This window comes from Danio aesculapii, chromosome 8 (assembly GCF_903798145.1).
Source record: "Danio aesculapii chromosome 8, fDanAes4.1, whole genome shotgun sequence".
Classification (NCBI taxonomy): Eukaryota; Metazoa; Chordata; class Actinopteri; order Cypriniformes; family Danionidae; genus Danio; species Danio aesculapii.
This window is the reverse complement of record NC_079442.1, coordinates 18,741,862-18,768,380: the sequence shown is the minus strand read 5'-3', so window position 1 is coordinate 18,768,380 and position 26,519 is coordinate 18,741,862. Positions and strand designations below refer to the sequence as shown.

At 34.6% G+C, this 26,519-nt stretch overlaps 1 protein-coding gene across 2 annotated transcripts; it reads right to left on the bottom strand.

The window, feature by feature from the left end:
- Positions 1-53: 53 nt before the first annotated feature.
- rnf34a (ring finger protein 34a) lies at positions 54-26,519 on the bottom strand. Of its 2 annotated transcripts, XM_056463361.1 has the most exons (9): positions 26,393-26,519; positions 22,929-23,147; positions 19,124-19,311; positions 18,835-19,036; positions 16,051-16,113; positions 12,531-12,732; positions 12,199-12,228; positions 10,232-10,273; positions 54-5,882 (listed from the first exon to the last, which is right to left on the bottom strand). In XM_056463361.1, the coding sequence occupies exons 1-9, from the start codon at positions 26,396-26,398 to the stop codon at positions 5,698-5,700; spliced, it is 1,137 nt and encodes a 378-aa protein (XP_056319336.1). In that variant the 5' UTR covers positions 26,399-26,519; the 3' UTR covers positions 54-5,697. The 2 variants fall into 2 exon arrangements, with proteins under 2 accessions (XP_056319336.1, XP_056319337.1); XM_056463362.1 differs by lacking the exon at positions 10,232-10,273.

Here is a 26,519-nt window from a genome sequence, read left to right as displayed (position 1 = left end):
TTTGGGTTTCTTGTTTAACGAACAGAGCACAACCACACGACAGTACAAGCCAGTCCAAACATTCTTAGCACTTTTATTGAAGTATCACAAGGGAAACTAAGAACATACGTACCGTTTTATTTAATCTATGTTCGTTAGAAGCAAATATCAAGTTATTTTAAGAAAAATAAACATATCTGAACAGGCATATACACAGGAATTAAAAGATATGTCAGGTTAAACAGTCATGTAATGTATATACACCAAAATATTACATGAATTCTTATAGTCTAACGTGAAAATGCCATATATTGTGTGTTAGAGAGGTGCTGATATTGCTGTGCTGCGTTTGCTAATGAGTGATTTAGCATTTTGCTAAACCATGACGCAACTTTTAATCAGGTTTATCATTCAACTGAGTAATGGCGACAAGAAAATAAAACAAAGTGGTGTTAATTCAGTTTTAAAGACTAACCACTAATCATTTCAACTAATAATAATGTAAAAACAATAATAATAAGTGCATCAGAGACTCAAATGCATCTTTTTTGGCACCTGAACGACTGCTTTTCTTTTACACTGTGCTGTACTTTGATTAAAGGGACAGAGAAATATATGAAAGCAAAAAAAAATCCCTTTTTATAACAATGTAAAAATTGAAACCCAAAAAATTTTAATAATTAAACATGGCTCAAACTGTCCTCACATTTGAAATGATCGTATTGACGTTCACTAGTTAAAGGGATAGTTCACCCAAAAATGAAAGTTAGCTCATTTACTCAACCTTAAGTCTTTCCAAACATTTATGAAGTTCTTCTTTTTCTCTTGAAAACAAAAGATGTGTCCCAAATCGCATGCTTATACACTATTCTACGCCGTTTTGTAGTATAAATAGTGTAAGTAGTGCATTCACACTGAAATTCTAAAAGGAATAAGTGCACTTTAAATACTTGAATGGTGCACTTATTCAGCCGTTAAAATGCAGAATGTTGGACACTTCACGCACTCAACAGCCACTGCTTTACTCACATAGCAGAAGGGGCGGAGCTTTCCGGTTTCCCCCACAGTCCAAAGACATGCGCTATTCACCTTATTCTCCGCGTCCGAGTGGGCGCAGCCATTTGAATCATTTTGGCTCGAAACTTCCGGTCTCATTCACTTCCATTCATTTTTAAACGTTAAAAACAGCTCGTTTTGCTGCTTGGTGTTGCAAACTGATATTTTCTTATTATATTATTTTACTTCGTCTGTATTGTTATGCAAACACTTGTTTGTAGAGTAAGTAGTTTAACCGTTTTTTGCCATTTATTATTCATAGTCATTTCTCCCATTGGCAACTGAATCGGAAGTTCTAAAACAAAACGATCGCACTTCCGCATTGAAGAATAAGGTCAATAGGTGAATTGGATTAACAAAATATGCCGTAGTGTACAGCATGTGTGAGAGGGAGAGTGTTTCCTAGTACTGGGTTGTAGCTGGAAGGGCATTCGCTGCGTAAAACATTTGCACAGTACATAACATAGTTGGCAGTACATTCCGCTGTAGCGACCCCTGATAAATAAGGGACTAAGGCAAAGGAAAATGAATGAATGAATGGATTGTGAAAGCAAAATTCTCCTATGAGAGTGATTATAGCACCTCCCGATGGTGAATGTGGTTATACTCGTGGCAGGTATTATTTAGTACTTTGGTCATTTATTTCACTAATTTGGCAACCGACAAACATCATCTGGCAAACAGTTTGAATTTACGCTTAGTAAAAATCTGTTAGTGTTCCATTTGGGACGACACTTGAGTGTGTAAGTGCATAGTGCATACAGTGTGCTATTTGAGACGCAGCTAAAATAGGATATTTAAAAAATAAATCAAAGTCGCACACCCAAAAAATACCATGGATGTCAGCGGTTGCTGTTTTCCGACATCTTTCTTCAAAATATCTTCTTTTTGTGTTTAACAGATGATAGAAACTAAAACAAGTTCGGAAAAAGTAAAGGGAGAGTAAATGGTGATTGACTTTTTATTTTTGGTGAACTATCCCTCAAGATTTGTGGGATATAAACTCGCGATCGTCATAAATATTCATTGATAATTTCAGAATTGCGAGTCAAACATCCATTTTTACCAGGGCATGGGGTGGAAGACTTTTCCTAAAATTGCGAGCTAACGTCTTACAATTCTGAGTTCATAGCGTATGAAGCGAAGTACGCTTAGCGAAGAGAAAAACTCACAATTCTGAAAAGGAAAAAAAATCTGAATTGTTAATCTGAAATATTAATAAATATAAAATCTCATAAATAAGTAGTCAGAATATAATCGAAAAAAGCCATAATTGTTAATTTTTTATAACAATTTTGAAGAAAAAGTCAGAATATTACTATTAACTTTATTTATTTTTTATTCAGTGACTGAAACGATCTTCCAAACCTTCAGACCACACAAGATGACTTTTTTTTTCCGTCAGCAGAACATTAAAGAAGATTTTTACCTTTCTGAATTTTAAAATGTCAATGGTTAACAGCCATTTGAGAGTAAATAATTAAACAAAACAAAACGATTACCCTCTGTTTCTACGCTGAGGTCCCATGCTGCTATTTTGATGAACAATACAACACTTGCTCATGTGCGAGTTTGCAATTACAGGTCAATACACTTGTGCTTTAGACTGCTGTGAATTGACAATTCGCTGAGGCTGTGGATTCTAGGTATTAACATATAAACAATGTTCAGTTCCTGCACAGACTGATCATTTCACTTCATGAGACCTCAATGCATCAGCAAAAACCACAGGTATTACTTTTGTTTTGCCTGAATGTGTTTTTTCACTCTCAAAGTACCAGTAGCCACTGAATCACAACCATTTGGTTTCAAATTCTAAAATCTTCTTTAATGTTCTGCTTAAGATGTACTTAAGATGCGAGTGTAAGCATGCTGCAAATCGTTCGCTTTTGGGTGAACAATTACCCATTAAAAGGCTTGTTTTACAACTCCCCTACATTTAAATAGATGAGTTTTACCATTTTTGAATTCATTCAGCTGATCTCCGGTCTGGCGGGAGCACTTTTAGCTTAGCTTAGCATAGATCATTAAATCTGATTAGACCATTAGCATCTCGAATTTCAAATAAGAGTTCAGATGCTTTTCCTATTTAAAGCTTCTGTAGTTACATCGTGTGCACTGTAAAAAATATTTCTAAAATGCTACAGAAAAAAAAAACCTGTAAAAATGCTACAGTAAAAGTCCGTAACCTGGTTAACAGTATGTTTCCTTAATATATATGGCGAATAACCATTAATCGACTTTCCCAGAATTCCTGTATGGCACATCCCTTTTTATGCTTTTGGTTGACATTACTATGGATCTTTTTAGTTGTTTACCTATCAGTTCTGTACATTAGAGATTTATATTACATCTAATGTTGATAAACAGTGTTTATTTCACGACTTTAATTTTATGTGTGTTACTATACAAGTGTTTAGTAGCTGTGTGAATGACACTGAGCACCTTCTATACACTGATACACTTTTCTGCTTGTGGGAAAAGTTGTTTGTGATGAGCATTGGTTCATTATGTAACATTATCATCACCACCTGCATATGGCTGTTACGTGTCTATCTGTGTAACAAAACACGTGTAGATGTTGGTAATTCAAAATACAGACGTATTACCTCCATAAATTAATGAAATACGGTAGTTTACTGTAAAAATGAGAAATTACTTTTACGGGTTGTACCGTATTTTTAACAGTAAAATACGGTAAAAAACAGTAAATTTTACGGATTTATTTTTTACAGTGTACTAAGATCAACATGAATTTAAAAGTTGCTATTTTCTAGGTCGATATGGCTGGGAACGATCTCATTCTCAACTTTATCTCATTCCAGTGTAATAATCAATGAACTTTGATGCCATAACATGGCTGCAGCAGGCACAATGATATTAAGCAGTGCCTGAAAAAAGTTCAAAACTAGGTAACTACTTAATAGTGCTGCATAATATTCATTCGTTTTCTTTTCGGCTTAGTTCCTTTATTAGTCAGGGGTCACCACAGCGGAATGAACCGCCAACTTATCCAGCATATGTGTTATGCAGCGGATGCCCTTCCAGCTGCAACCCATCACTGAGAAGCTGCATAATATAATTATGCTCGCTACAGGTAAATAGTATATAAATTTGAGCGAGATGCTAACGGTCTAATATGATTCAATGACTTATGCTAAGCTAAGCTAAAAGTGCTCCGGCCAGAGACAGAGATTGGCTGAATGGATTTATTCATTCATTTTCTTTTCGGCTTAGAACCTTTATTAATCTTGGGTCACCTCAGCGGAATGAACCGCCAACTTATCCAGCATATGTTTTATGCAGCGGATGCCCTTCCAGCTGCAACCCATCACTGAGAAGCTGCATAATATAATTATGCTCGCTACAGCTAAAATAGTATATAAATTTGAGTGAGTTGCTAACGGTCTAATATAATTCAATGATGTATGCTAAGCTAAGCTAAAAGTGCTCCGGCCAGAGACAGAGATTGGTTGATTGGATTCATTCATTCATTCATTCATTTTCTTTTCGGCTAAGTACGTTTATTAATCTGGGGTCACCACAGCGGAATGAACCGCCAACTTATCCAGCGTATGTTTTATGCAGCGGATGCCCTTCCAGCTGCAACCCATCACTGAGAAGCTGCATAATATCCTTATGCTCGCTACAGCAAAAATATTAAATAAATTTGAGTGAGATGCTAACGGTCTAATATGATTCAATGACTTATGCTAAGCTAAGCTAAAAGTGCTCCGGCCAGAGACAGAGATTGGCTGAATGGATACAAAAATGATAAAAGTCAACTAATTAATTCCAAGCAAGCTGTAAATGTGCTTATTTCCCCCCAAAAAAGTGTGTTCCTTTAAAGTGAAGGTTATTTTTCACATACATGATATACAAAAAGATTATTTTGACTAGTTCATGGCTTTTCTTTTCAGATATGACACATCATAAATGTAAGTATTTGCATACAAAACAGTTCCACCTTCTCTTATTATTCTCACAATTTACACCAATACATATGCTGACTAACAAACCAGCAAATGTCAGAAGACTTTTGGACAAAGGAAGGAAGTCATTTGATTACAAAACAAAAGAATACAGATGAGAATGACCACAAAACGTTCCCTCTTCCACTTGGTCCTTCAATGGTCCCAGTGTGAAGTTATCAGGAGCTACAATGTTACTCGTAAGAGCTCCAAACTTTGTTCTGAAAAAATCATAATAATCCAAAATGCTACAAAATCCAGGCAAGAAACAAAAGCCCACTGACAAAAAGTGAAGTAAAAGAGCAACAGGAACTTTCAGATCCCGAGTTATGGTGCATGACGATTGAAACACTCGAGTAATTCTCATTGTTTTGTTCTTTATTGAGATTCTCCCAGTGCTTGCACGTGACAGGTGAGCAGAAAGCTGCAGGACATCAGGTCGAGGTTGTGAGGTGTTGCTGCTGAACAATTGCATATTAAAACAGAGCCTCATTGAAGAGCTTGAGAAATGTTCTTACTAAAGCGTCTATTGACAGAGCCATTGCGGATCCCAGGCTGAAGGCATCCTGAAGCTTCATGAAAAATTAAGCAGAGATCTTTAATCTTCCTCCACGACGGGGCACTTGCTGAGTGCGTCCTCACTGAGTCCTTAATGCGAAACAGGGGGGAGCGGGGTGTTCTCCTAGAAGTATTAGGACTTGAAAACATGCACGGCCCTGATAACGTATTGTCTGCATATTGGGCATTCGCTCATGCGCTTCCCGCATTTGGTGCAGGTGACCATGTGACCGCACTCCAGCAACACACAGTCGATGACCGCGTCCATGCAGATTCGACATAGGTTATCATCATTTGATAACTGGGTCCTGCAACTATCTGTGGTTGGAGAGAGATTAAGAGATGGGCTTTTATGACGTATCGATCTATCTCTAAGGACAGTATCTAGAGTTATTGGTCAATCTAATCACAACCAATAGGGTTCACTTGAGTAGGATATCTAATGTCTCGTTTCAACTGAGTAGTGCAGTGTGGTACAGTACAGCAGTGTTTCTCAACCACGTTCCTGGAGGACCACCAGCTCAGCACATTTTCCATGTCTCCTTAATCAAACACACCTGATTCAGATCATCAGCTCATTAGCGGAGACTGAAAGAGCTGTAATGGGTGTGATTGAGAAAGGAGACATCCAAAACATGCAGTGCTGGTGGTCCTCCAGAAACGTGGTTGAGAAACACTGCACTACAGTACATATTTATATAAGTTTCCACTGTAAAAAGCAAAATAGCGAACTGTACCATACCACTTTTTGGTTTTGTAAACATACCCAGCAGAACAGTACGGGTCCTAAAGGGTGGAGTGAGAATCACTGCTGAATGCTATTATTAGTGCAACAAGCTAATTAACCGACAACACAGGATGTATGTATTTTTTAAATACATAGCTGATGTACTAATACACAATACACAATTAACCATGCTCAAAAAAAGCAGATAGAATAGAATCTGCTAGATGTCCTCCATTGTTATTTATGGAGTAACTTTTCGATTTAATGGCCAATTCATATTTACAGCTGGGAAAAAAAGTATTGAATACGAAAAGTTTTTTCCAGGAAATAATATTTCTAAAAAGAGCCGTTGACAAGAAATTGAACCAGATTTTGGTAAAAACCCAAACAATACAAACATGACAATAAAACTAAATAAAAAAATCTGAAATATGTGTTTTCTGTAATAACAATGGAATGACAAGGAGAAAATACTGAACTACTGAAAGATATTTAATACTTCATATAAAAGGCTTTTTTGGTGATGGCTGCTTAAAGACGCCTCTAATACGGACGATGAAGTCACATGGACTGCTTAGGTGTGATTTTTTTCCACAGATTTCACAGACAAGAAAAATCTTGAGGTTCTGTAGGTTTATCAAATCTGATCTTTATTTTGTATTCTCTATTGGGTTTAAGTCAGGTGATTGGCTAGGCCATTCTACAGCTTGATATTTCTTCCTCTGAAAGCATTTGAGGGTTTCCTTGTCTGCGTTTTAGATCATTGTTTTGCTGAAATGACCACTCTGGTTTTATCTTCATCATCCTGGTAATGTAGATCTTGGACTGAAGCAGCTACAATTAATTTGCAATGAGAAAGGCTGAGAGTTGCTGAAGAACTACTGAGAACTTTCAGCTGCTTTCTGGGCTTTCTTCATGCATTCAATACGTTTTCCCTGTGTCATTTTATTACATATTACTTCATTTGTAAACTAATTAGATTTGTTTTCTTTGCAAATCACAATTTCTTTGGTTGTTACTAACACCCAGTGAAAGATTCAAGTCAACAGCACTTTCAGAAATATGTTTTCAGAGAGAAATGGTGATGTGTTCAATACTTATTTCCCCCACTGTGTTTGTACCATCTCATGCTTTCATTTTAGTATAATTTGCCAATCCTTCAATGAGAGAAAGAGTTAGGGTGGGTTTTGGGGGCACACCTTTTAAAAATCATAGGTTTTCACACGAAAAGAATCTTATGAATTTGTCGACCTTTTTTCTGACAATATGCAATTCAGTTATATTCCTCGGATCATTCAAATACAGTGTCGAAATTTGTGGAAAGCACAAGAGGCGTGCAGCTTCTTCTTTCAAACTGCTCCCACTTGCTGCACTTCATTTAAAATAATGAACTTGAGTGTAAAAGATGCCATATGTGAATGGCACATACGGTTTTCATTCTTTGAGCAAGAATTATGACCATCACAACTTTTGCCATACACCATGACTACCAAGTAAAGGTACATTTAGCAGTGGAAACACAAGCCTGGATCAGTATGACCCATACCAAATTGTACTGTACTGCAGTGTTTCTCAACCACGTTCCTGAATGTTCCTGCAAAGACGAGCACTGCATGTTTTTGATGTCTCCTTTGTCGGTCACACCCATTACAGCTAAAAATAAATACTTCCTGTGTTGTCGTTCAATTAGCTTGTTGCACTATTAATAGCATTCAGCAGCGATTCTCACTCCACCCTTTAGGACCTGTACTGTTCTGCTGGGTATGTTTACAAGAGGGTCCCAAAAACTGGTATGGTACAGTTCGCTATTTTGCTTTTTACAGTGGAAACTGATATAAATATGTACTGTAGTGCAGTGTTTCTCAACCACGTTCCTGGAGGACCACCAGCACTGCATGTTTTGGATGTCTCCTTTCTCAATCACACCCATTACAGCTCTTTCAGTCTCTGCTAATGAGCTGATGATCTGAATCTGGTGTGTTTGGTTAAGCAGACATGGAAAAGTGCAGAGGTGGTGGTCCTCCAGGAACGTGGTTGAGAGACACTGTCGTACTGTACCAAACCGCACTGCTCAGTGGAAATGAGGCATGATTAGTGATGCACCAAACTTTGTACAATATTGAGCAAATGGGAATATACAAAGAAATATTAAAAATCAATAAAAATAGTTAACAAAAAACAAAAAAAAAAGTCAACAAATCAACCAACTGCTTAATCAAACTTCAACAATATATATATATATATTGAAGTTCTTCAAATGGCAAACACTGCCAGCCAGCCAGGCGTGTTTCGCAAACATGCAACACTGTGAAACACTGGCGAAGAAACTACCTAGCTAGTCATGATGTTTCTCAAGCATGGTTGGATATCTGTGTGAACAACATTAGTGAGCTTTCATTAGAGATTTCAGGCTAGTGGAGTGATGACTAATGAAGATTAAAATGTTTGGAGAACAAAATAAGGTCAGATTATTGATGTGAATAAGAAATAAGCCATCTAAAAACTACTCTGCTATTTTAGTTCTCCATTATTGAATTCTCTATCTGGATTCCCTCACCACGTCATGCGTCCACTGTGGTCCTTGAACACATGTACAACCTCAAACTGAAGCCCTCAGAATTAAATTTGTATATGAAATAAAAAATATAGCAGCTGTACTGCCATCCACACATTTTCTCCCTCTAGCTCTCGCTCTTTCTTTTTGGATGCTGTTTACTAATGTTCACTAGACCTAAAGATTCAGCAAACACAAATTGTAGAATTGACAACAGAACCTGAAACCACAGTTGGCCCTTTGGAGAACGCTAGGTGCACTTTAGCTTTACTATATCATATTCACAAGCTTTTTGCACTATATACCGTTTTTCATCTGCATAACTCTGGTTTGCGCTCCATGCCATGTGATCTTAAGTGTAATTGTATTGTTTACATTATTTTGCTTAGATGTTTAGATTAAATTATGTGTGTAATTGTATTTACTTTTTGTATTAATATAATGTTATGCACCTAGGGTCTGAGTGTAACGCAGTTTTGATTCTCTGTTTGTCCTGTACATGTAGTTAAATTGTCAATAGAGTTGACTTGACTATATACACACATTACACTTGAAACATTTTTTAAAATATTAAACGAACAAATAATTAGGAAATTTTGTCGTTTTATCTGGCTAATAAGATGCTATTAACTACAGCTCTTTCTTTACTATACAAATGTGCCCTTGAAATATCTAGAATTTCATACAACCTTTCTGAGACGGCGTAAAAAAACAGACACAAATGAATGTATTCACCAAGACTGCCCTCTAGTGGCAAATAATTGCATTTTCTAAACATTGATATGATGCAACAAGGCCTTGTTTACCTGAAATCACGTAACGTGTGCAGTTTGGCGCACACACAAACACACAAGTTCAAAACAAATGACTTCTGATGCATCAATAACTTCTCAAAGTGCTCAAAACTAGTTAGCGCTTAGCCAATTACGTCTTGCCTGTTTATTAAACACATCAGCAGTGTGGATTCACTGCACTGAGACCAAAACTGCATCAATTTTGTTGGAAACAGTTCAATAACTAAAATTTAATACAATTTTTATTTACAGTTAAAACATTTTGGTGCATCACTACATCCCTACTGTGAAATGTACATGAACCCTAGTCATACAACAGAATAATAATGAAGGGCATGGATGAAATGAGATTATGGGAGTAAAACATTACAAAAGATCAATAATTTTTGCCCCCAGCTTTAATAACAAACTGAATATTGCATTATTAATGATTTAAGGCAGTAGAAACAATATCATTATTTTATATTAGAGTACATGCTCTCTCTGGCAGTGGCCATGCAGGGAGGGAGTTGAAGTGCAATGACATCACAAGCTGCAGTGCACTGGTGGGCGTGAGCAGGGAACATTTCCACCAATCAATCGCAAGCCTTACCTCCGATTCCGCCATTGCAGATTGGAGGGGGATAAGCTACCACTTTAGTGGGAGGAGCAAAGCACAGCTATTAGACTCAGCTAGGAGTTAAGAGAGTAAAGGTACACCATGTAACTATTGCTCTCCTTGGATTCCATAAATAAAATTGCACGTGTCTTGCAGGAAAAAACGTGATTCAGCTATCCATATTGAAGTAGAGGTATAAATTATTTGCACAATTAAAATTGTACATATTCATTTCACTTTGCATTCATTCATCTTGAATTGTACATACCCACTGTACATATACATTTACGTTGATGTAATAACAATAACGTTGAATCTAATCTAGATGAATGTGGTGAGTCTTATGTCTATTGTTCAGAGTAATCGGAAACATTAATGTTTTAAACGAATGTCATTACAAACGTTTCCACTTTCAGTTTGAAACCAAAGATCAAGAGATTTGAAGCGTAAATGTTTTATTGCACTAAGAATATAGCAAGACTGATGCAAAACTGATTTTTAAAAATATTTGTTTTATATGTTTAATTAATGTTAATGTATGCTTGACTTTATTAATTATTCAATGTTAATGTACGCTTGACATTAACATTGCATCTATACATCTACATTTTGCTTGTTTTTAGACATTAATTATTTCCTTGCCAGAAATTGTAAATAGTTTGGTGTGGCCAGAAAAAAAACTTGGCAAATCCTGTCGATTTCGAATCTCAAATCGTGTCGAGCTCTGAAAAGTCATGCGAAATAAACTATTAATAAAAATAAAGGTAATTGAAAAGTGACACTATGAAACCACAGCTTATTTGCTCATGCTGATTGAGCAAGATCATTCACAATACACAAAGAAAGTTAAATGAACGAGGAGGCATGTGGAGATAACACAAAATTTAAATCAAGTAATTTTAGCAGGCCAAATTCAAATTTATGGATAGATATAGATAGATATATATATAGATAGCCCCCGTTCTATACAGCTTAAAGTGACATTTAAAAGGCTTAACTAGGTTATTTAGGTTAACTAGGCAGGTTAGGGTAATTAGGCAAGTTATTGTATAATGATGGTTCGTTCTGTAGACTAACGAAAAAATATAGCTTAAAGGGGCTAATAATTTTGACCTTAAGATATATATATATATATATAGATATATATATAGATATATATAGATATATATATAGATATATATATATAGATATATATATATATATATATATATATATATATATATATATATATATATATATATATATATATATATATATATATATATATATATATATATATATATATATATTTTTTTTTTTTTTTTTTATTTATTTATTTATTATTAAAAGCTGCTTTATTTTTGCCGATATAAAACAATTAAGAAAACAAAAAATAATCAGACATACTGTGAAAATTTTCTTGCTCTGATAAACATCATATGGTAAATATTTAAAAAAGAAAGACAATTTCAAAGGGGGGCTAATATTCTGATTTCAACTGTATATACTAAACTAAAATAGATCATAGTTTTGCAATGCAAGTTCTAACTTTGTGGCACTTTAGCATTTTTAAATGTGGATTTCTTGGCATCCAAACTAGAGTATGTCTCATTTCGACGATTGACGGTGCTGTAACTTTACAATCAATTAACCATCTTTAACAAAAACATTAATAAGTCCCAGCATGTCCAAAATATGAACACTTATGATAACCGTAATGATTCAGGTTAAAAATGTGGTAAAAGTTTGAAAGATGGATTTATTATGTACTCTCTATTAATTTAATATACAAATAATTACATTTTCTAACTTAAATTTAATGTAATTATTTCTAAGAAATTAATTACACAGTGTACCTTTAAAACCAATATTTAAAGTGAAAGCCAAAGCTGATCATTAAAGAAAACAGCTCAAGCCTACACCTTAAAAAAAAAACATAAAAACATTATTTTCATTTGTTTTTCAAGTCAGAAATTTCCTACCTGCAGTGATGGGGTTGCTCACATTTTCCACTGAAAGAAAAAGTAGCGTTTTTATATACAAAAGAAACTATATATATATATATATATATATATATATATATATATATATATATATATATATATATATATATATATATATATATATATATATATATATTACTATAATAATAATAATAATAATAATAATAATAATAATAATAATAAAAGTATAAAACTTTTATGGACAGTTTTTTATATCAATATACTCACATTTGGCGGTTATGACAAATGTATTATTTTACACTCCATGTTGTTGTATAATCACTGCAGTGTTTTCTGCATTTAGCACTTACTAGATTTGCGATTGTCCTCGTTCTCCCGGTAAAGCCTCCTGACGCGTTCCACCAGCTCCCATTTCTCACAGCACCCAGAGAAGCTCACAAAGTTCCTCGCCAGGATCTCCTTCAGCTGCCGGACGGTCAGCTGCTCCACGTCATCCAGCGAGGACAGGTCTGACAGAGACGCTCTAGCCCGTCGCCGCGTCTGAGGACTAACCTGATAGAAACGACACAGTTAATAACAATATTATAATATAGGATTTAATATGAAATATGACATATTTGAGCATGTGACTAGAGTGCAATGCTTTCTTAACTGCTATTGTCTCACAGTGGTCCTATTTCCTTTTTGTTTATACTTTTATGGAAGTTTAACAGCCATCAGCATCTTAAAATTTGTAATACTAAAAAAAAAAAAAAACGCATGCATGTTTATAAATGCATACTTTGTATAATATAATCTTTGCATCAAATTGAAAAAAAAAAAAAAAAAAAAACTAATTACTGCCTAAAAGAGGTGTTTCTAATGCAGTATCCATGGGTGGAACATTGGGTGGGAAATGTGACATTGTTCTGGCTGCCGTAATCAGTCATTTTTTTGTCAAATAAGTTTTATTGAAGACAGATTGAGAAAGAAAAGGATTCTATGATTACATTATTTGTCCACATATAACATAGACAAAGCAAATTTAAAAAAATAAATAAAGCAAAAAACAATATGAAAATCATAATAATAAATAAATAAATAAATAAATAAAACCCAGCCACATAACAAGCTAACGTGTTACAATGACCTGTTTGAACAACAGAGCATGATGACAAATCATATTAAAACATTTCAGAAATGATGCATTATTCCACAAGGTTTTTTTTTTTTTCAAGGTAACCGATAAAAGGATTCCAAATTTTGTCAAATTGTTCGAGTTTTCTTTTCAAACTGTATCTAATATGCTCCAAAGGTAACAGAGGTAATTTCTCCAAGCAACAGTTTACATGTAGGGGATTCCCTTTCTTTCCAAAACAGTAGCAGCAGGTTCTTGGCACTAGTTAAACAGTATAAATACAATTTATGTTGTGTATTTGACAACAAATGCGTTTGTTCAGAGAATGCCAGAATTAAAAGCATTGGATCTGGTTGTAATTGCAACACCTCGGAAAGCACTTCAAAAATTCTATTCCAATAATTCAGTAACTTGAAACAAAAAATAAAACTGCGAGATAGATCCACATCTGATGAATTACATTTGTCACAAAGAGGTGAATATTTTCATCATCGGTCTCAAGCTATTTTTTTCCTTTTTCTGCAAGTCTTGAGTTTTTGTTTTTATTATTTGAGCAAATGGGAATGCATACAATTAGTTTGTTGTACTCTCCTATTCACTGTGCTTCAAGTTTACCCAACTATGATGATTTCTGCTGCTTAGAAACCCAAAAAGGGTAGATTTAAAAATGTATGCAGCACCCTTTAAACAAACTAACATTGGCTAATGGTTGGTGCTGCAAAGTCATGGTCAACTTGTGGTTACTATGGTTTAACTACAATAACAATGTTAACCACAAAACAACTATGGTTTTGCTTTGGGCTGCACAACAGATCACAAAATTATAGTTAATCAAATTTATAGTATATGTAATAAAAAATAATAACAAAAGATTCAAGCATTGGCGTGTTGCCTGCAAAAGTTGCTTATCCAATTTTGACCAATCAGATGGGGGTTTACTGTCTTTATGTACCTTGTTGATATTGTACTTTTTGCACTGTTATGTATGCTCATATATTCAGATATACAAAATAGTAGCAGCAACAGTTAAGGAAAATGAAGACAGTGAATAAGAATCACAATATCGGCTGAAGTTTTCAGTCATTCATATTGTTTTATAGTCTAAATGCCTGGATCCTGCATCTTGACATAAGATTTAATTACATCAAGAATATATCGGTTACCTTTTAAATTGCATTTTCACTCAATGGAAAGTTAAAATAAATAAATAAATAAATAAAAGTTATGCAACAGATAATCATTGTGGAAAAAAACGATTGTACTATAATAAAAACATAGTTAGTTTTTTAGGGCGACATGCATTTATACATTTATCTTTATGGCATTGTCAGCAGTGTTGCAATATTTGCAGCTAAAAAGTTAATCGAGCTGCTCTTTTACCCTTACATGAGGAACAAATCTGAACTTTAGTGTAAGTACAGTTAAAGGGGAAGATGTAAAATCAGTCTCTGGTGTCCCTAGAGTGTGTATGTGAAGTTTCAGCTCAAAATACCACACAAATAACTCTTTGAAACTTCCTCTTTTAGGTTTTCATCCTTATTGTGTCATTTTGGTGACTGTCGCTTTAAATTCAAATGAGATTGTGCTCCCAGTCCAAAGATAATATCTTAATGTAACCGTGTATACCGATTCTGCATATTGACTGATTGCTTGCCTTTATTTCCTATAATGTATAAACTTATTGTACGTTATACTTTTATAATGGCCATTATTGATTATTAAAACTGATATTCAGCAAAAGAAAGAGGGTATCTTTCGTATTTTCAATGAAAATGAAAGGCAGTTATTTTATAGGCTCTGTTTTGTTATAAATATGCATACATTGAAGATGATGCTCCTATAAATATGTAGCTACACGATACCTCAACATTTTGGTGTCTGTTAAGGTAATATCAAAATGAAAATAGCCAGTTCCTTATATCATGTTTTCATTTTATTGTAGAAAAGGTGAAACCGCGTAGCCAGGGTGATGTGAATGAGGTTATAAAGTACACTGTTCCCTTTAAAGATTTACCCGACGTGTTCTCGGGAGTTTGTTTTCCATATCAAACTTGCCAAGCCTGAACTTACAAGGAGAGGATGCAAGACTGAACTGTGTGTAGGCTACTTAATATTGAGGGAAAAGCCCCAATCAGATAGGCGAATGTCTGCAGCCAAGCCTCCGTTTTCAGATGTCTGTTTTCCCACATCCACACTGAGACGGAGCAGCAGCATTTTAGAATGAAAACGGCTTCTTCAGCGTTTCCAAAATGCTCCGATTTCGGCGTAGTGTGGACAGATGGCGTAACCATTACAAAACGTTTGCGTTTTCAAACTAAAACGTATTTGTGTAAACGGGGCCTACGTGTCAGCATAGTGTCAGATTCCAAAACGTCCTATGCTAATTAGGGAGAGATCGTCACTAATGGGCGGGGATTTCACCCTCTGATGACACGTACAAAGCGTCAATCAAAGAGTTTCTGTATGTTTTTATTAAGTGTGATTAAAATAGTAAAATGTAGACAGACAGACAGACAGACAGACAGACAGACAGACAGACAGACAGACAGACAGACAGACAGACAGACAGACAGACAGACAGACAGACAGACAGACAGATAGATAGATAGATAGATAGATAGATAGATAGATAGATAGATAGATATACCAATAGAAGCTGGTTATATTCACAGACTGTTGCCACACAACTGTGTTTAAACCCTTTAAAAGAAGTGATTTTTGCATAATAGCTCCCCTTTAAGACAGTAACTCACCTCTGGCGTGTGTTCTGTCTGGTCAAGGTTAAGGAGCGAGACTGAAGTGGAGTCCTCAATATCCTATCAGCAAGGAATGTTTACAAAGAAAGAATATAATTAGCCATCTATGTTAAGCACCTGAGTCCAGCTTTAGCGAGAATTCGCCACTGACTGCCACAAAGAAACTTGGCTGACTTGTTTATTTCACATTAGTTATACTCTCGAGAACATAATAAATGTAACAAAGTGGACTTCTATTCAAAACTCAAACTGTGCAAACCAGTTCTGTCACACGTCTTTGAGAGCTAGACATTTTGAGCACAGATTTTTCTGCACTGCATTAACACTACACTTCTGTGGCTGAGGAATAGGCAATGTTTGACATGAAATACTGCTTAAAAAAAAGTGAGAAAATGTAAATATTGAGCTACTTTGGTCATGTGGTCTAGTTATTTTGCACTTAAGGAAAATATTATAAACTTTATAATTATTAAATATTATAGATGGATGGATAGATGGATGGATAGATAGATAGACATAGATAAAAATAACAAAAGAAAATATTCAAAGTTAACCCAGTATACTCTTCAATGACTATTACAAGCATTTTTATGCATTTCATCCTTAAAATGGAAAAGATCGATTTTTCGCTGAAACTTTCTGAAGTGATTTACTCTTTTAAAAACTGTCAATAACTTAGTCCAGTACTTTGTACTTCAATGTCGGGACAGACCCACACAGCGCTGCTACATGGCACCACTAACTGGGTTTAGTGCTCGTGTCCACAAAATATACATTTTCCTGTAATATAGTAGACTCTTTGATCCATGTGAGAAATAAACTATTAGTCAGTCAACAATTCAAACTCTTTTAAGCCATTAAATTGTTTAAAGGCCCTAAAATATTACAGTCCAGTTGAACTGAGTGGCCTAACATACTTTAACATTTAACCCTGAAAAAATAATAATACTCATAATTCAATCAAAGTGTTTAGCACTTTCCTTTAGCATAGTTCCCCACTTTCACACCCACTTTTGAAATCAATTGTTTGCTTACACTCTCTAGGCCTGTCACGATAACACACTTTTGTTGTGCGATATATTGTCAGAGAAATTATTGCGATATGTGATATTATTGTTAAGACCAATCTATGCTTGTTCATATAATGATTCTACAACAGAATTTACATTGGCATTTACATACCTTCAAGGCACAAAAAACACACATGTAAATGACCTTTTGACTTTAATGTTATTCTTGAATCATAACTTTTCTAGAAGTGGGGCGACACGGTGGCTAAGTGGTTAGCACTGTCGCCTTACAGCAAGAAGGTCTCAGGTTTGTGTCCCGGCTGGGTCAGTTGGCATTTCCGTGTGGAATTTGCATGTTTTCCCCGTGTTCGTATGGATTTCTTCCAGATGCTCCGGTCTCCCCCACGGTCCAAAAACACACGGTACAGGTGAATTGAATAAACTAAATTGGCCGTAGTGCATGTTTGTCAATAAGTGTGTATATGTTTCCCACTACGGGGTTGCAGCTGGAAGGGCATCCGCTGTGTAAAACATATGCTGGATAAGTTGGCGATTAATTACGCTGTGGCGACCCCTGATGAATAAAGGAAGTAAGCCGAAGGAAAATGAATGAATGAACTTTTCTGGAAGTGGACTGCAGATTTGAAACAATTTACTTTGAAACTGGTAGTTGTTTTTTGGGAGAAAAAAAAACAAGTATAATAATGTTTCTCTGTTCTATGTACTTTGTCACTGACACTGACAATGGAAATTAGATGAGATGATAGAAGCTGTGTAATCTGCTTAAATTAAAGACATTATGTAAACATGATGGACAACATATGCTGACTGGCCAAAAATTATTGAAGTCATGTCCATGCATTGCATGATAAGTTAATATATTGATCATTGTGACAGGCCTAACACTCTCGTCTTGTTTCTAGTAAACTTTAACTACACTTATTTGATGACATTTTGCTCATCTTTAAAGATGGCAAGTAAAGACTGGCTAGGAAGAAACATGCAGTTTGACATGCTTCCATGAAACAAGAATTTAAGAATCAATCAGTTAATATCAGTGACTACTGTAACCAAACTATTGTGTAGTGTAAAATCAGCCTTACATAAGAGAGAGAACATTTTGAGTTTCTTGCCATAACAGCCCTGGCTATTTCATGGCAAAAACAAATACAATATAGAACCATTTTATACAGAACACCTCTTCGATAATAAAAGGGTTTCCAGTGTTACATTGAAACTGAAATGATCAAGAAGTAAGCTTAATTTAAATAGCCTCATATTAGCTCTTTAATGTCAATTTAAAATCGAAAAATATTATGAGAATGAGAAAAATGCTAAAAATACATATCTTTAGTCATAATACCTTATTGAGGTAGTGTTATTTCAAAACGGTTGTTTCATAATATGCTTTATTTCTGTAATTCTTCTTGGTGACAGCAGAACAGACCCTACATTCTTTAGTTTTAGTTCAACACGCCTTTAATTCACTAGAAAATTGTAAAATAGCTTGCTGAATTAGCATTCATTCGAAAAACTGTGTTTTCTTTTTACTTTGTTTTAGTTACAGCTGCTGTACACACTACTCTAGCATATTTTACCCATGAAAACGCAGCATTTTAAAATGTCTAAACAGCCCATTTCGGCTTGTAAACGCTAGTGTTCCTTTTCAGTATCGACGGACTGAAACACAAACTTCTGAAAACAAAGATTAAGCCATTCTATCACACTCTGATGCAGACAATCAGTATAATTTCTAATCCTCTGGATCTACCTGATTGGTGGACTCGGAGCTGTTGCTCCTACTGATTGGTTCTCCTTGAGTTGGAGAGAGTGCTGAGAGAGGGGAAGTGGGCTCTTCGATTGAAGGTGGTGGGCTATACAGAGGGCGGGACTGCAGAGAGGGTGTATCAGGATCATCCTCACTTTCTGCACCTTGATGACAAAGCACCAAGTCCACAAGATCCTCCTTCTCCCTAAGACAACAACAAAATGACTTAGGAACACGAACAAGATCTTCATAATACACTATGCACAGGTAGAAGAGGTCTGTGCAGCTGTACCTGCAGGTATCAGTGTTAATGTTGCGTAACATGAGGTACTGCCGCAGGTCTTTAACACGCAGACGCATGAGCTGCGGCCGCTGGAACGCAGTGCCCTTCAGTAGGTGACACGTGGTGCATCTGCGCAGGTTTTCTTGAAGTACCGAGCAGAGCGAACAGAAACTCTTCGTACAGTCACAACAGATGTACTACAGAGAAAATAAAAAGAGACAAAGCGTTTGTGCTGAATCATGATTAGAAGAGACAATGTGATTTGAAGATTTCAATATCTTCTTATCTTATTTCGAGTTTGCTTACTTTAGTGGTCAAAGAATGAAAGGGGTTTTCAGTTTAAAAAATGGTTTAATTATATTTGAAGAATTTAGATGCAAAAACCTCGACGTTTTTAATCTAAAATGATCATTTTTCACAGGCTGTTGTGTGTAGATTCAGTAATTTTACTCTTACGGCAAAGAATAGGCTATTTTCATTGCCTTTAAAGTAAAATAACTGAACATAAACAGGAGGCTGAGAAATTGCTAATTTTAGAGAGGAAATTTCAGATACCATTTATCGTTTTTGCATCTGAACTGTTCATTTTTAACCATATGATTTTTTTTTCTGAGCAAAAATGCCTTGTTCAGTGTAAGAGCAAGGATAATTTGAACAATAATTATTTCATGACAAAGTATTATACACGTGCTCAATCTATAACAGGCAGTTTCAGATTAGGGCTGGGCGATATTGCAAAAAATGCGATATAAACACGATATTGTGATAAAATAATCACAATATCATGTTTCATATCATTCGTTATCAATACATTTAGGAATATTGGGATTTTTTTATTTAACCACTGAAACTTTACAGACACATTCTGGAGACGCAAAACACTTATATTAAATCTGAAAAAAGGGCTAAGCTAGGTGCCCTTTAAAGAGACTCTTAAACTTGATGAATAAAATGTTACAAAGTGTTCGCAATGGTGAAGGTAGATCAACATCTGTAAGGTGTCAAAAATAAAGATACAGTAAACATCAAATCTGAGCTTTAGGTAAAAGAACTAACCATCATTAATCAAATACATATTGCAACATTATATACCTCGAGTTTGAACAGAGCTGGGTAAAACTGCATTTTCTTATTATGCACCTACTTGGGCATGGAATGATTTGCAAAAAGACTTAAAAACTAAATAAAATCGTGCCTTTCGCTGAATTTAAAGGCATTATAAAGAGAGCGACTTTGTAAGCATGCTTTTCTTGAGAAGACTGATTAAATGTTTTTATATGGCGTTTATATATATTAAAATTGCTTTACTGCATGGCTGTTACCTTGGCCAGGTCTCTCTTGTAAAAGAGATTTTAAATCTCAATGAGATATTCTGGTTAAATAATGGTAAAATAAATTATAACAAAAAAATATAGAATTTATATACTATTTATGCAATACATTTACAATACAGCCTCAAAATACTAAACAATTGTACCATTAAACGATTACTGAGGGTTAAAAATAACCTTTCTTTAAATAAAATTTTGTATGAATACATATACTTCATACGTATAATCACTTACGCTTTCCATACTTTATATGGGTTATAAGTAGCACATTTCATTTTTTCATCTGTTGTTAGGCTAATCTATTATGACAATGTTTCTCAACCACATTCCCGGAGGACCACCAACACTGCATGTTTTGGATGTCTTCTTTCTTTCGTCTTCACACTCATAACAGCTTTTTCAGTCTCTTCTAATGAGCTGATGAGTTGAATCAGGTGTATTTGGTTGAGACGACACGGAAAATGTGCAGAGCTGGTGGCCCTCCAGGAAAGTGGTTGAGAAACACTGCATTATGTAACATTATTCCATGCATGTTTAATAATAAAATGTATTTTAAAAAAAGTTATTTGAATCATTAAAGTAGACGCTTACATTTAAGATGATTTCTTTGCACTTCACATCACTTTAGTACATTTAATTGGATGCTGAGACCAAAAATAGACATCTCAAAACATCCCTATACAGAAAGTGAAAGATTCTGTATTATGACGTACTTAAAGAGATAGCTTACCCAAAATTTTTTAATTCATTTACCATTTACTCACCCTCAAGTGGTTTCAAACCTTTGTGTGTTCCCTTATACTATTGAACAAAAAAGGCTGAAAACATGTAACCATTGACTTCCATAGTAGGAAAAACATTGGTTACGGGTTTCCAGCTTTCTTCAAAATATCTTCTTTTGTGTTCAACAGAATAAGAAAACTCATAAATGTTTGAAACCACTTAAGGGTGAGTAAATTATATGATTTTTGGGGTAAACGATCCCTTTATGCATCAAACAAATTTAAAAAATGCAATGGCATTTCTGCTTAATCATATTAAATGTGAACAAGCAGTGTGTGTTAAACCTTAAAAGCATATATGGGAATCTTTTAACACACAAAGTAGATCTTTTAAAACAGCACTTTGTAAAAAAAATAAATAAATCTAAAATTCATGTCTTCAAATAAAGACTTCAAAACAAATCTTCAAAATTAACATACAAAAACACATAAAACTAATTTAACTTTCAGATTTGAAACATGATTGTTTCTTAAATTATTAATTGTACAAAATATATTTATACAAAGAACAATAACAGATAAAAGGTCATTTAAGTTGTTTCGGCCTGATGAGTGATAAATATTCTAAAATTCCTCCAGAAGACACCTTTTTAAACATTTTCCTTAAATAATAGCTGAATAAAAACATTCTCTAGTTTCGCTGAAAAAAAAAATCGATCAAAAATAATATTCTATTCAAATATGTGATAAATGTTTTATTGCCACAAACATATATTTAAATACCTTCCAATAGAAGTTTAAAGGGAAATTAAATTAAACATTAGTTTACCATAAATTCCTGTCAGCCCACATTCAAAAATCATAGCGTAATTATCAAATTATATAAAATATACACTCAAATGACCTTTCAGTAAAGCTATACATTCACTAACTATTTTTATTAAATCTAACTAAATATATTAAAAACATCAGTGTCTCACATACAATTCTTATATATAAAAAAACGCATCCAATCAAATGACATGTACCGTACTGATTTAATATTGTATGTAGGCTTTGATTGTATAAAAACCTATATATTGCTATTTACAAATCTATCTTTTAGATTAATATTTTTAATAAGAAGATATAGAATACTATATTTGTGCATATACATTAGATTAGTCAGCACTGAAGCCAAATCTGGAGCTTATCTAACAAAATAACTTACGATAACGGTCCAAAAATTAGTGCACCCAAATTTATATGTTTTGGAAAATAATAAATACAAATAATTAAAAATTTAAAAAAATCAAAAACATTGAAAAATTCATTGAAAAAAAACGTTGAAATTTTGTAAGTTGTAATTTTTCTGTTGCAATATTTTACTTAAATTTAATTGTATTATGTTTCAATTTCTAAATATAATTGGTGACTAAAATATTATTTTGATAAATATATCTGTTTAATAAATCTGTTTTGTTGAAATGCACTAAAATATGACCCAAATTCACTGAGAAATGAATACAATTTTCAAAATGGGGTGTACTCAATTATGCTGAGTACTGTATAACATCATTTTAATCAAGCACAAGTTCATCACGAAGGTCTCAACTTCTTAAATTAGAACTACATCAATATGAGAAAGAAATGCGTTTAAACTATATAATAATTACATAACTATAAATAAAATAACTATTTTACATTTAAATATTTATGTATTTAAAATAACTCATGACTAAAATGAAAAGGCAGAAGAAGCATGTATGCAGATCTACATACCCTCCTCCTGAAGACAGAGAACGCTTGTCTACAGGCCTGACACACCAGGCTGGTACTGTTGGAGTTGGCGGGCGGGTATGTGGAGTATCCGGCAGTGGGCGCAAAACGAAACGGCCCCGCACCTGCCCCGAAACCTGGCTGCTGCCCTCTAACGGCCCCAGTACCCATCACCTCATTCAGCAGACCACAGCATGATGCCCACATGGACGAGGCCCCCGCCTGCACACAAAACATTTGACAAACTCTATAGTCATTCAAAATGTACTGGTATAACACTAAACAATAGACAGATAAATAAATAGTAGGGCTGCACAATATATGGTTTCAGTTTTGATAATCGGAATGTGAACTTTCGCAATAGTCATATCGCAGATACACGATGTGTTGAGTCTGGATTTTAATTAAGAATTTTCCGAATGTTTCTTGAGGACCGTGACTGTGTGAGTACTTTAAAATCATTCAGGTCTAAGAAATTGAACTTTGACCAATTAATAAATTCTATTGAGTTGCTTATAAATTTATTTGTATTACTTTACATTTGATTATGTCAAGGGGGCCCAAAAACGTGATGGACCTGCCTGGCATTCGCTTATTGTGCAGTGACTATTGTTGAGTGAAGGTGATCTTTGAAAGGTGGGTTTTTTTGTTTATTTTAACAACCCGATTACATGATTCCCTTATCTTTTGTATATTGTCATCCTAAATACCCATAACCCAAATAGCCAGGTCCATCGTGTTTTTGAGTCCCCTTGGAACATTTCTGTTGTGGTCTGTGCTATTTGCATGGGTTGTGAGAAAATTCAGGAATTTTCATAATTTGTTTTCTTGATTACTGAATTTCTATAACCAGCATTAGACCATAAAGCACTGTTAATTTCATTTACATTATTTAATCTATCATTTTCATCTGCTCTTCTATTAGATTCTTTTATGTTGTACATTTTTTGCAGATCCACTTCCCTACAAAATCATTCCAATCAATATAAAACGATGAATTCTTTCCAAATGATTACTTAAGTCATCTTGTGAAATTTTAAACATGAGATATATATATATATATATATATATATATATATATATATATATATATAAACAACATCATTTTTTTCCAATAACATGCAGCCCTAATCTTGGCAAAAACATTACAATAATAAATACACAATTAAAACCACAAACAAATTAATACATAAACATGTAATAATCTACAATTTTTTTTTTTCTGGTGAAACTTTGCTGATTATTATCGTCAGGTTGGATCTGTGGTGCTAATCATAATAATGAATACAATTTTTAGGGGAAGATTGAAAATGTGAAAGTTTAGAATGAGAATTAGAATAAAATCAGAACAGGAAATGTGAATATAGATACACACCCAATGAGGACCATCCCATTATTGAGGTAAAGCTGGGTTTATATTTGCACATCCGTTCATTTTTGAACAGTGACAACTTGTAACACACTCCCTACATTATTTATTATCCTACTTTGAATATTCGATCTGAAATCACATGCAAGTATGACTTCAAAACAACATAATGGACTGTGAACAATGTTGTATTTGGTAGTCACTGGCTGCTAATTTGATTTCATTCAGAAATAGCACAGAATACTTTTCTGTAATTATATTATCAAGGAGAATGTCTGAATGTGGGCAGCACGGTGGCTCAGTGGTTAGCACTGTCACCTCACAGCAGGAAGGTCACTGGTTCGAGTACTGACCAGTAGGGATTTCTATGTGAGGTTTGAATGTGCTCCCAGTGTTGGCATGGGTTTCCTCCGGGTGCTCTGGTTTCCCCTACAGTTCAAAGACATGTGCCATAGGTGAATTGGGAAACAAAATTTGCCGTAGTGTTTGAGTGCATGTGTGAATGTGAGAATGTATGTCAGAACCTGAATGTGTCAAAAAAAAAAAACAAGGAAATGCTAATTAACTTTGGCAAAAAAACACCTGCTCTCAAAGGGGTGGTCATAAATGACACAGGTCGAGGTTGTGGAGGAATGTAGGTACCTAGGAACAATTATTGACAACAGGTTGAAATTTGATCAAAACACACATACAATTATTAATAAGGCTTAAAGACTGTTTTTTTATTGTGGAAACTCAACTCTTTTAATGTAGAGAAATTATTCTTAAGACCTTTTACAATTCATTTATTGTAAGTATTTTGTCCTTTTTCCTTTATTTGCTGGTTTTCTTCACTGTCTATAAAATACAAGAATCATTTTCAAGGCATCGTTAATTTGTTCTCAAAAAACGTATGAGTTCCCCTATAAAGTCTTGCAAACTGTTACGAACAGCAGGTGTTGAGGATGCCACATAAAATACTAGTAGACAGCACACACCCCTTGAGCAGATGCTTTGAGTGGATGCCCCTTGGACGACATCTAAGGACAATAAGATGTTCCACAAATCGTTATGAATTTACTTTAGTGCCTGAAGCACAAAACGTAATAAATGTAGTTAGTTAATGGATTATTATTATTATTAGTTATTACTGCTATTGAATTTTTTTTCCTCAGTTTTTTTTTTTTTTTGTTAGTGTAATTGATGTCAAGTGTTTATTTATTGTGTTAAGTGTGTGATTCTTGTTGTGTTAAGTGTGTGATTCAGAATGAATTGCCCCAAGGGGATTAATTACGTTTTAAACTAAACGAAAAAAAAACTAAAAGGTTTGGGTGTTTCCTAGTACTGGGTTGCGGTTGCAAGAGTGTCTGTCGTGTAAAACACAAATGCTGGAATAATTGGTGGCTCATTTCACTGTGGTGACCCCTGATAAATAAGGGAATACGCCTAATAAAAATGAATGAATGAATGTCTGAATGTGCCAATATAAAACCAACTCACCCCCCCAAATCATCCAATGGGAGTGCGCGCACATGATAGCAATAGTAAATCTGAGCTTATGAGCTTTACTATCCCATATTTTCAGGGTCATTCAGAATGTCCCATCCCGAAATAGTTCCATTGACTGGGCTCAATCTTATTAGAGAAGGATGGGAATAAAGCTAAGCCATAACAAGGGATTAGTGTGCTTTAAATGACTTCTGACTGCAGCCCGAGCTCTTACTCAACAGAGAGTAACCATGGTGTGTATTTTATTTTCATAGGGAACCAACTAGATAATCAACTCCCAATTGTCATTGTGTGCGATCAGTCCTGTTGCTGGGTCTCGCCTCCCAACAAATGAAAACATGACAGGAGAAGAGTAAAAAACAAACACACACATTACTGGGCAGATGCAATAACTGAATACTGATACATAACACAAACATGATGTCAGCTGCTAAATTAATGAAAGTCAAAGCTAATACATTTGTCATCAATGCATGGAATGCTAAACTGGAAATCAGCTGATAGTTATCGAGCTGATAGCAAAGATAGCAGAGTATCAACGCTAGCATTGCAGAAAGGGAAAACAGAAACAAGTTCAAAGCTAGATAAGTATAACAGCAAATATCTGTACCTTCATAGCAACTCCAGCACACCGCGGGGAGTCACCCAGCTGTTTGTAAAAGCAGCTTGCACATTGCTCGTGAACGGCTAACTCTTCATTTTTTTCTGTCGCTGTCTCTAAAGCCGCACCAGGAGGA

Excerpts from the sequence above, each read along its gene's own strand:
- rnf34a (XM_056463361.1), bottom strand. Across the intron at positions 16,114-18,834 it reads GCTCCGAGTCCACCAATCAG|GATATTGAGGACTCCACTTC; the intron begins GTAGATCCAGAG and ends CCTTGCTGATAG. Across the intron at positions 12,229-12,530 it reads CGAGGACAATCGCAAATCTA|TGGAAAATGTGAGCAACCCC; the intron begins GTAAGTGCTAAA and ends TTTTTCTTTCAG.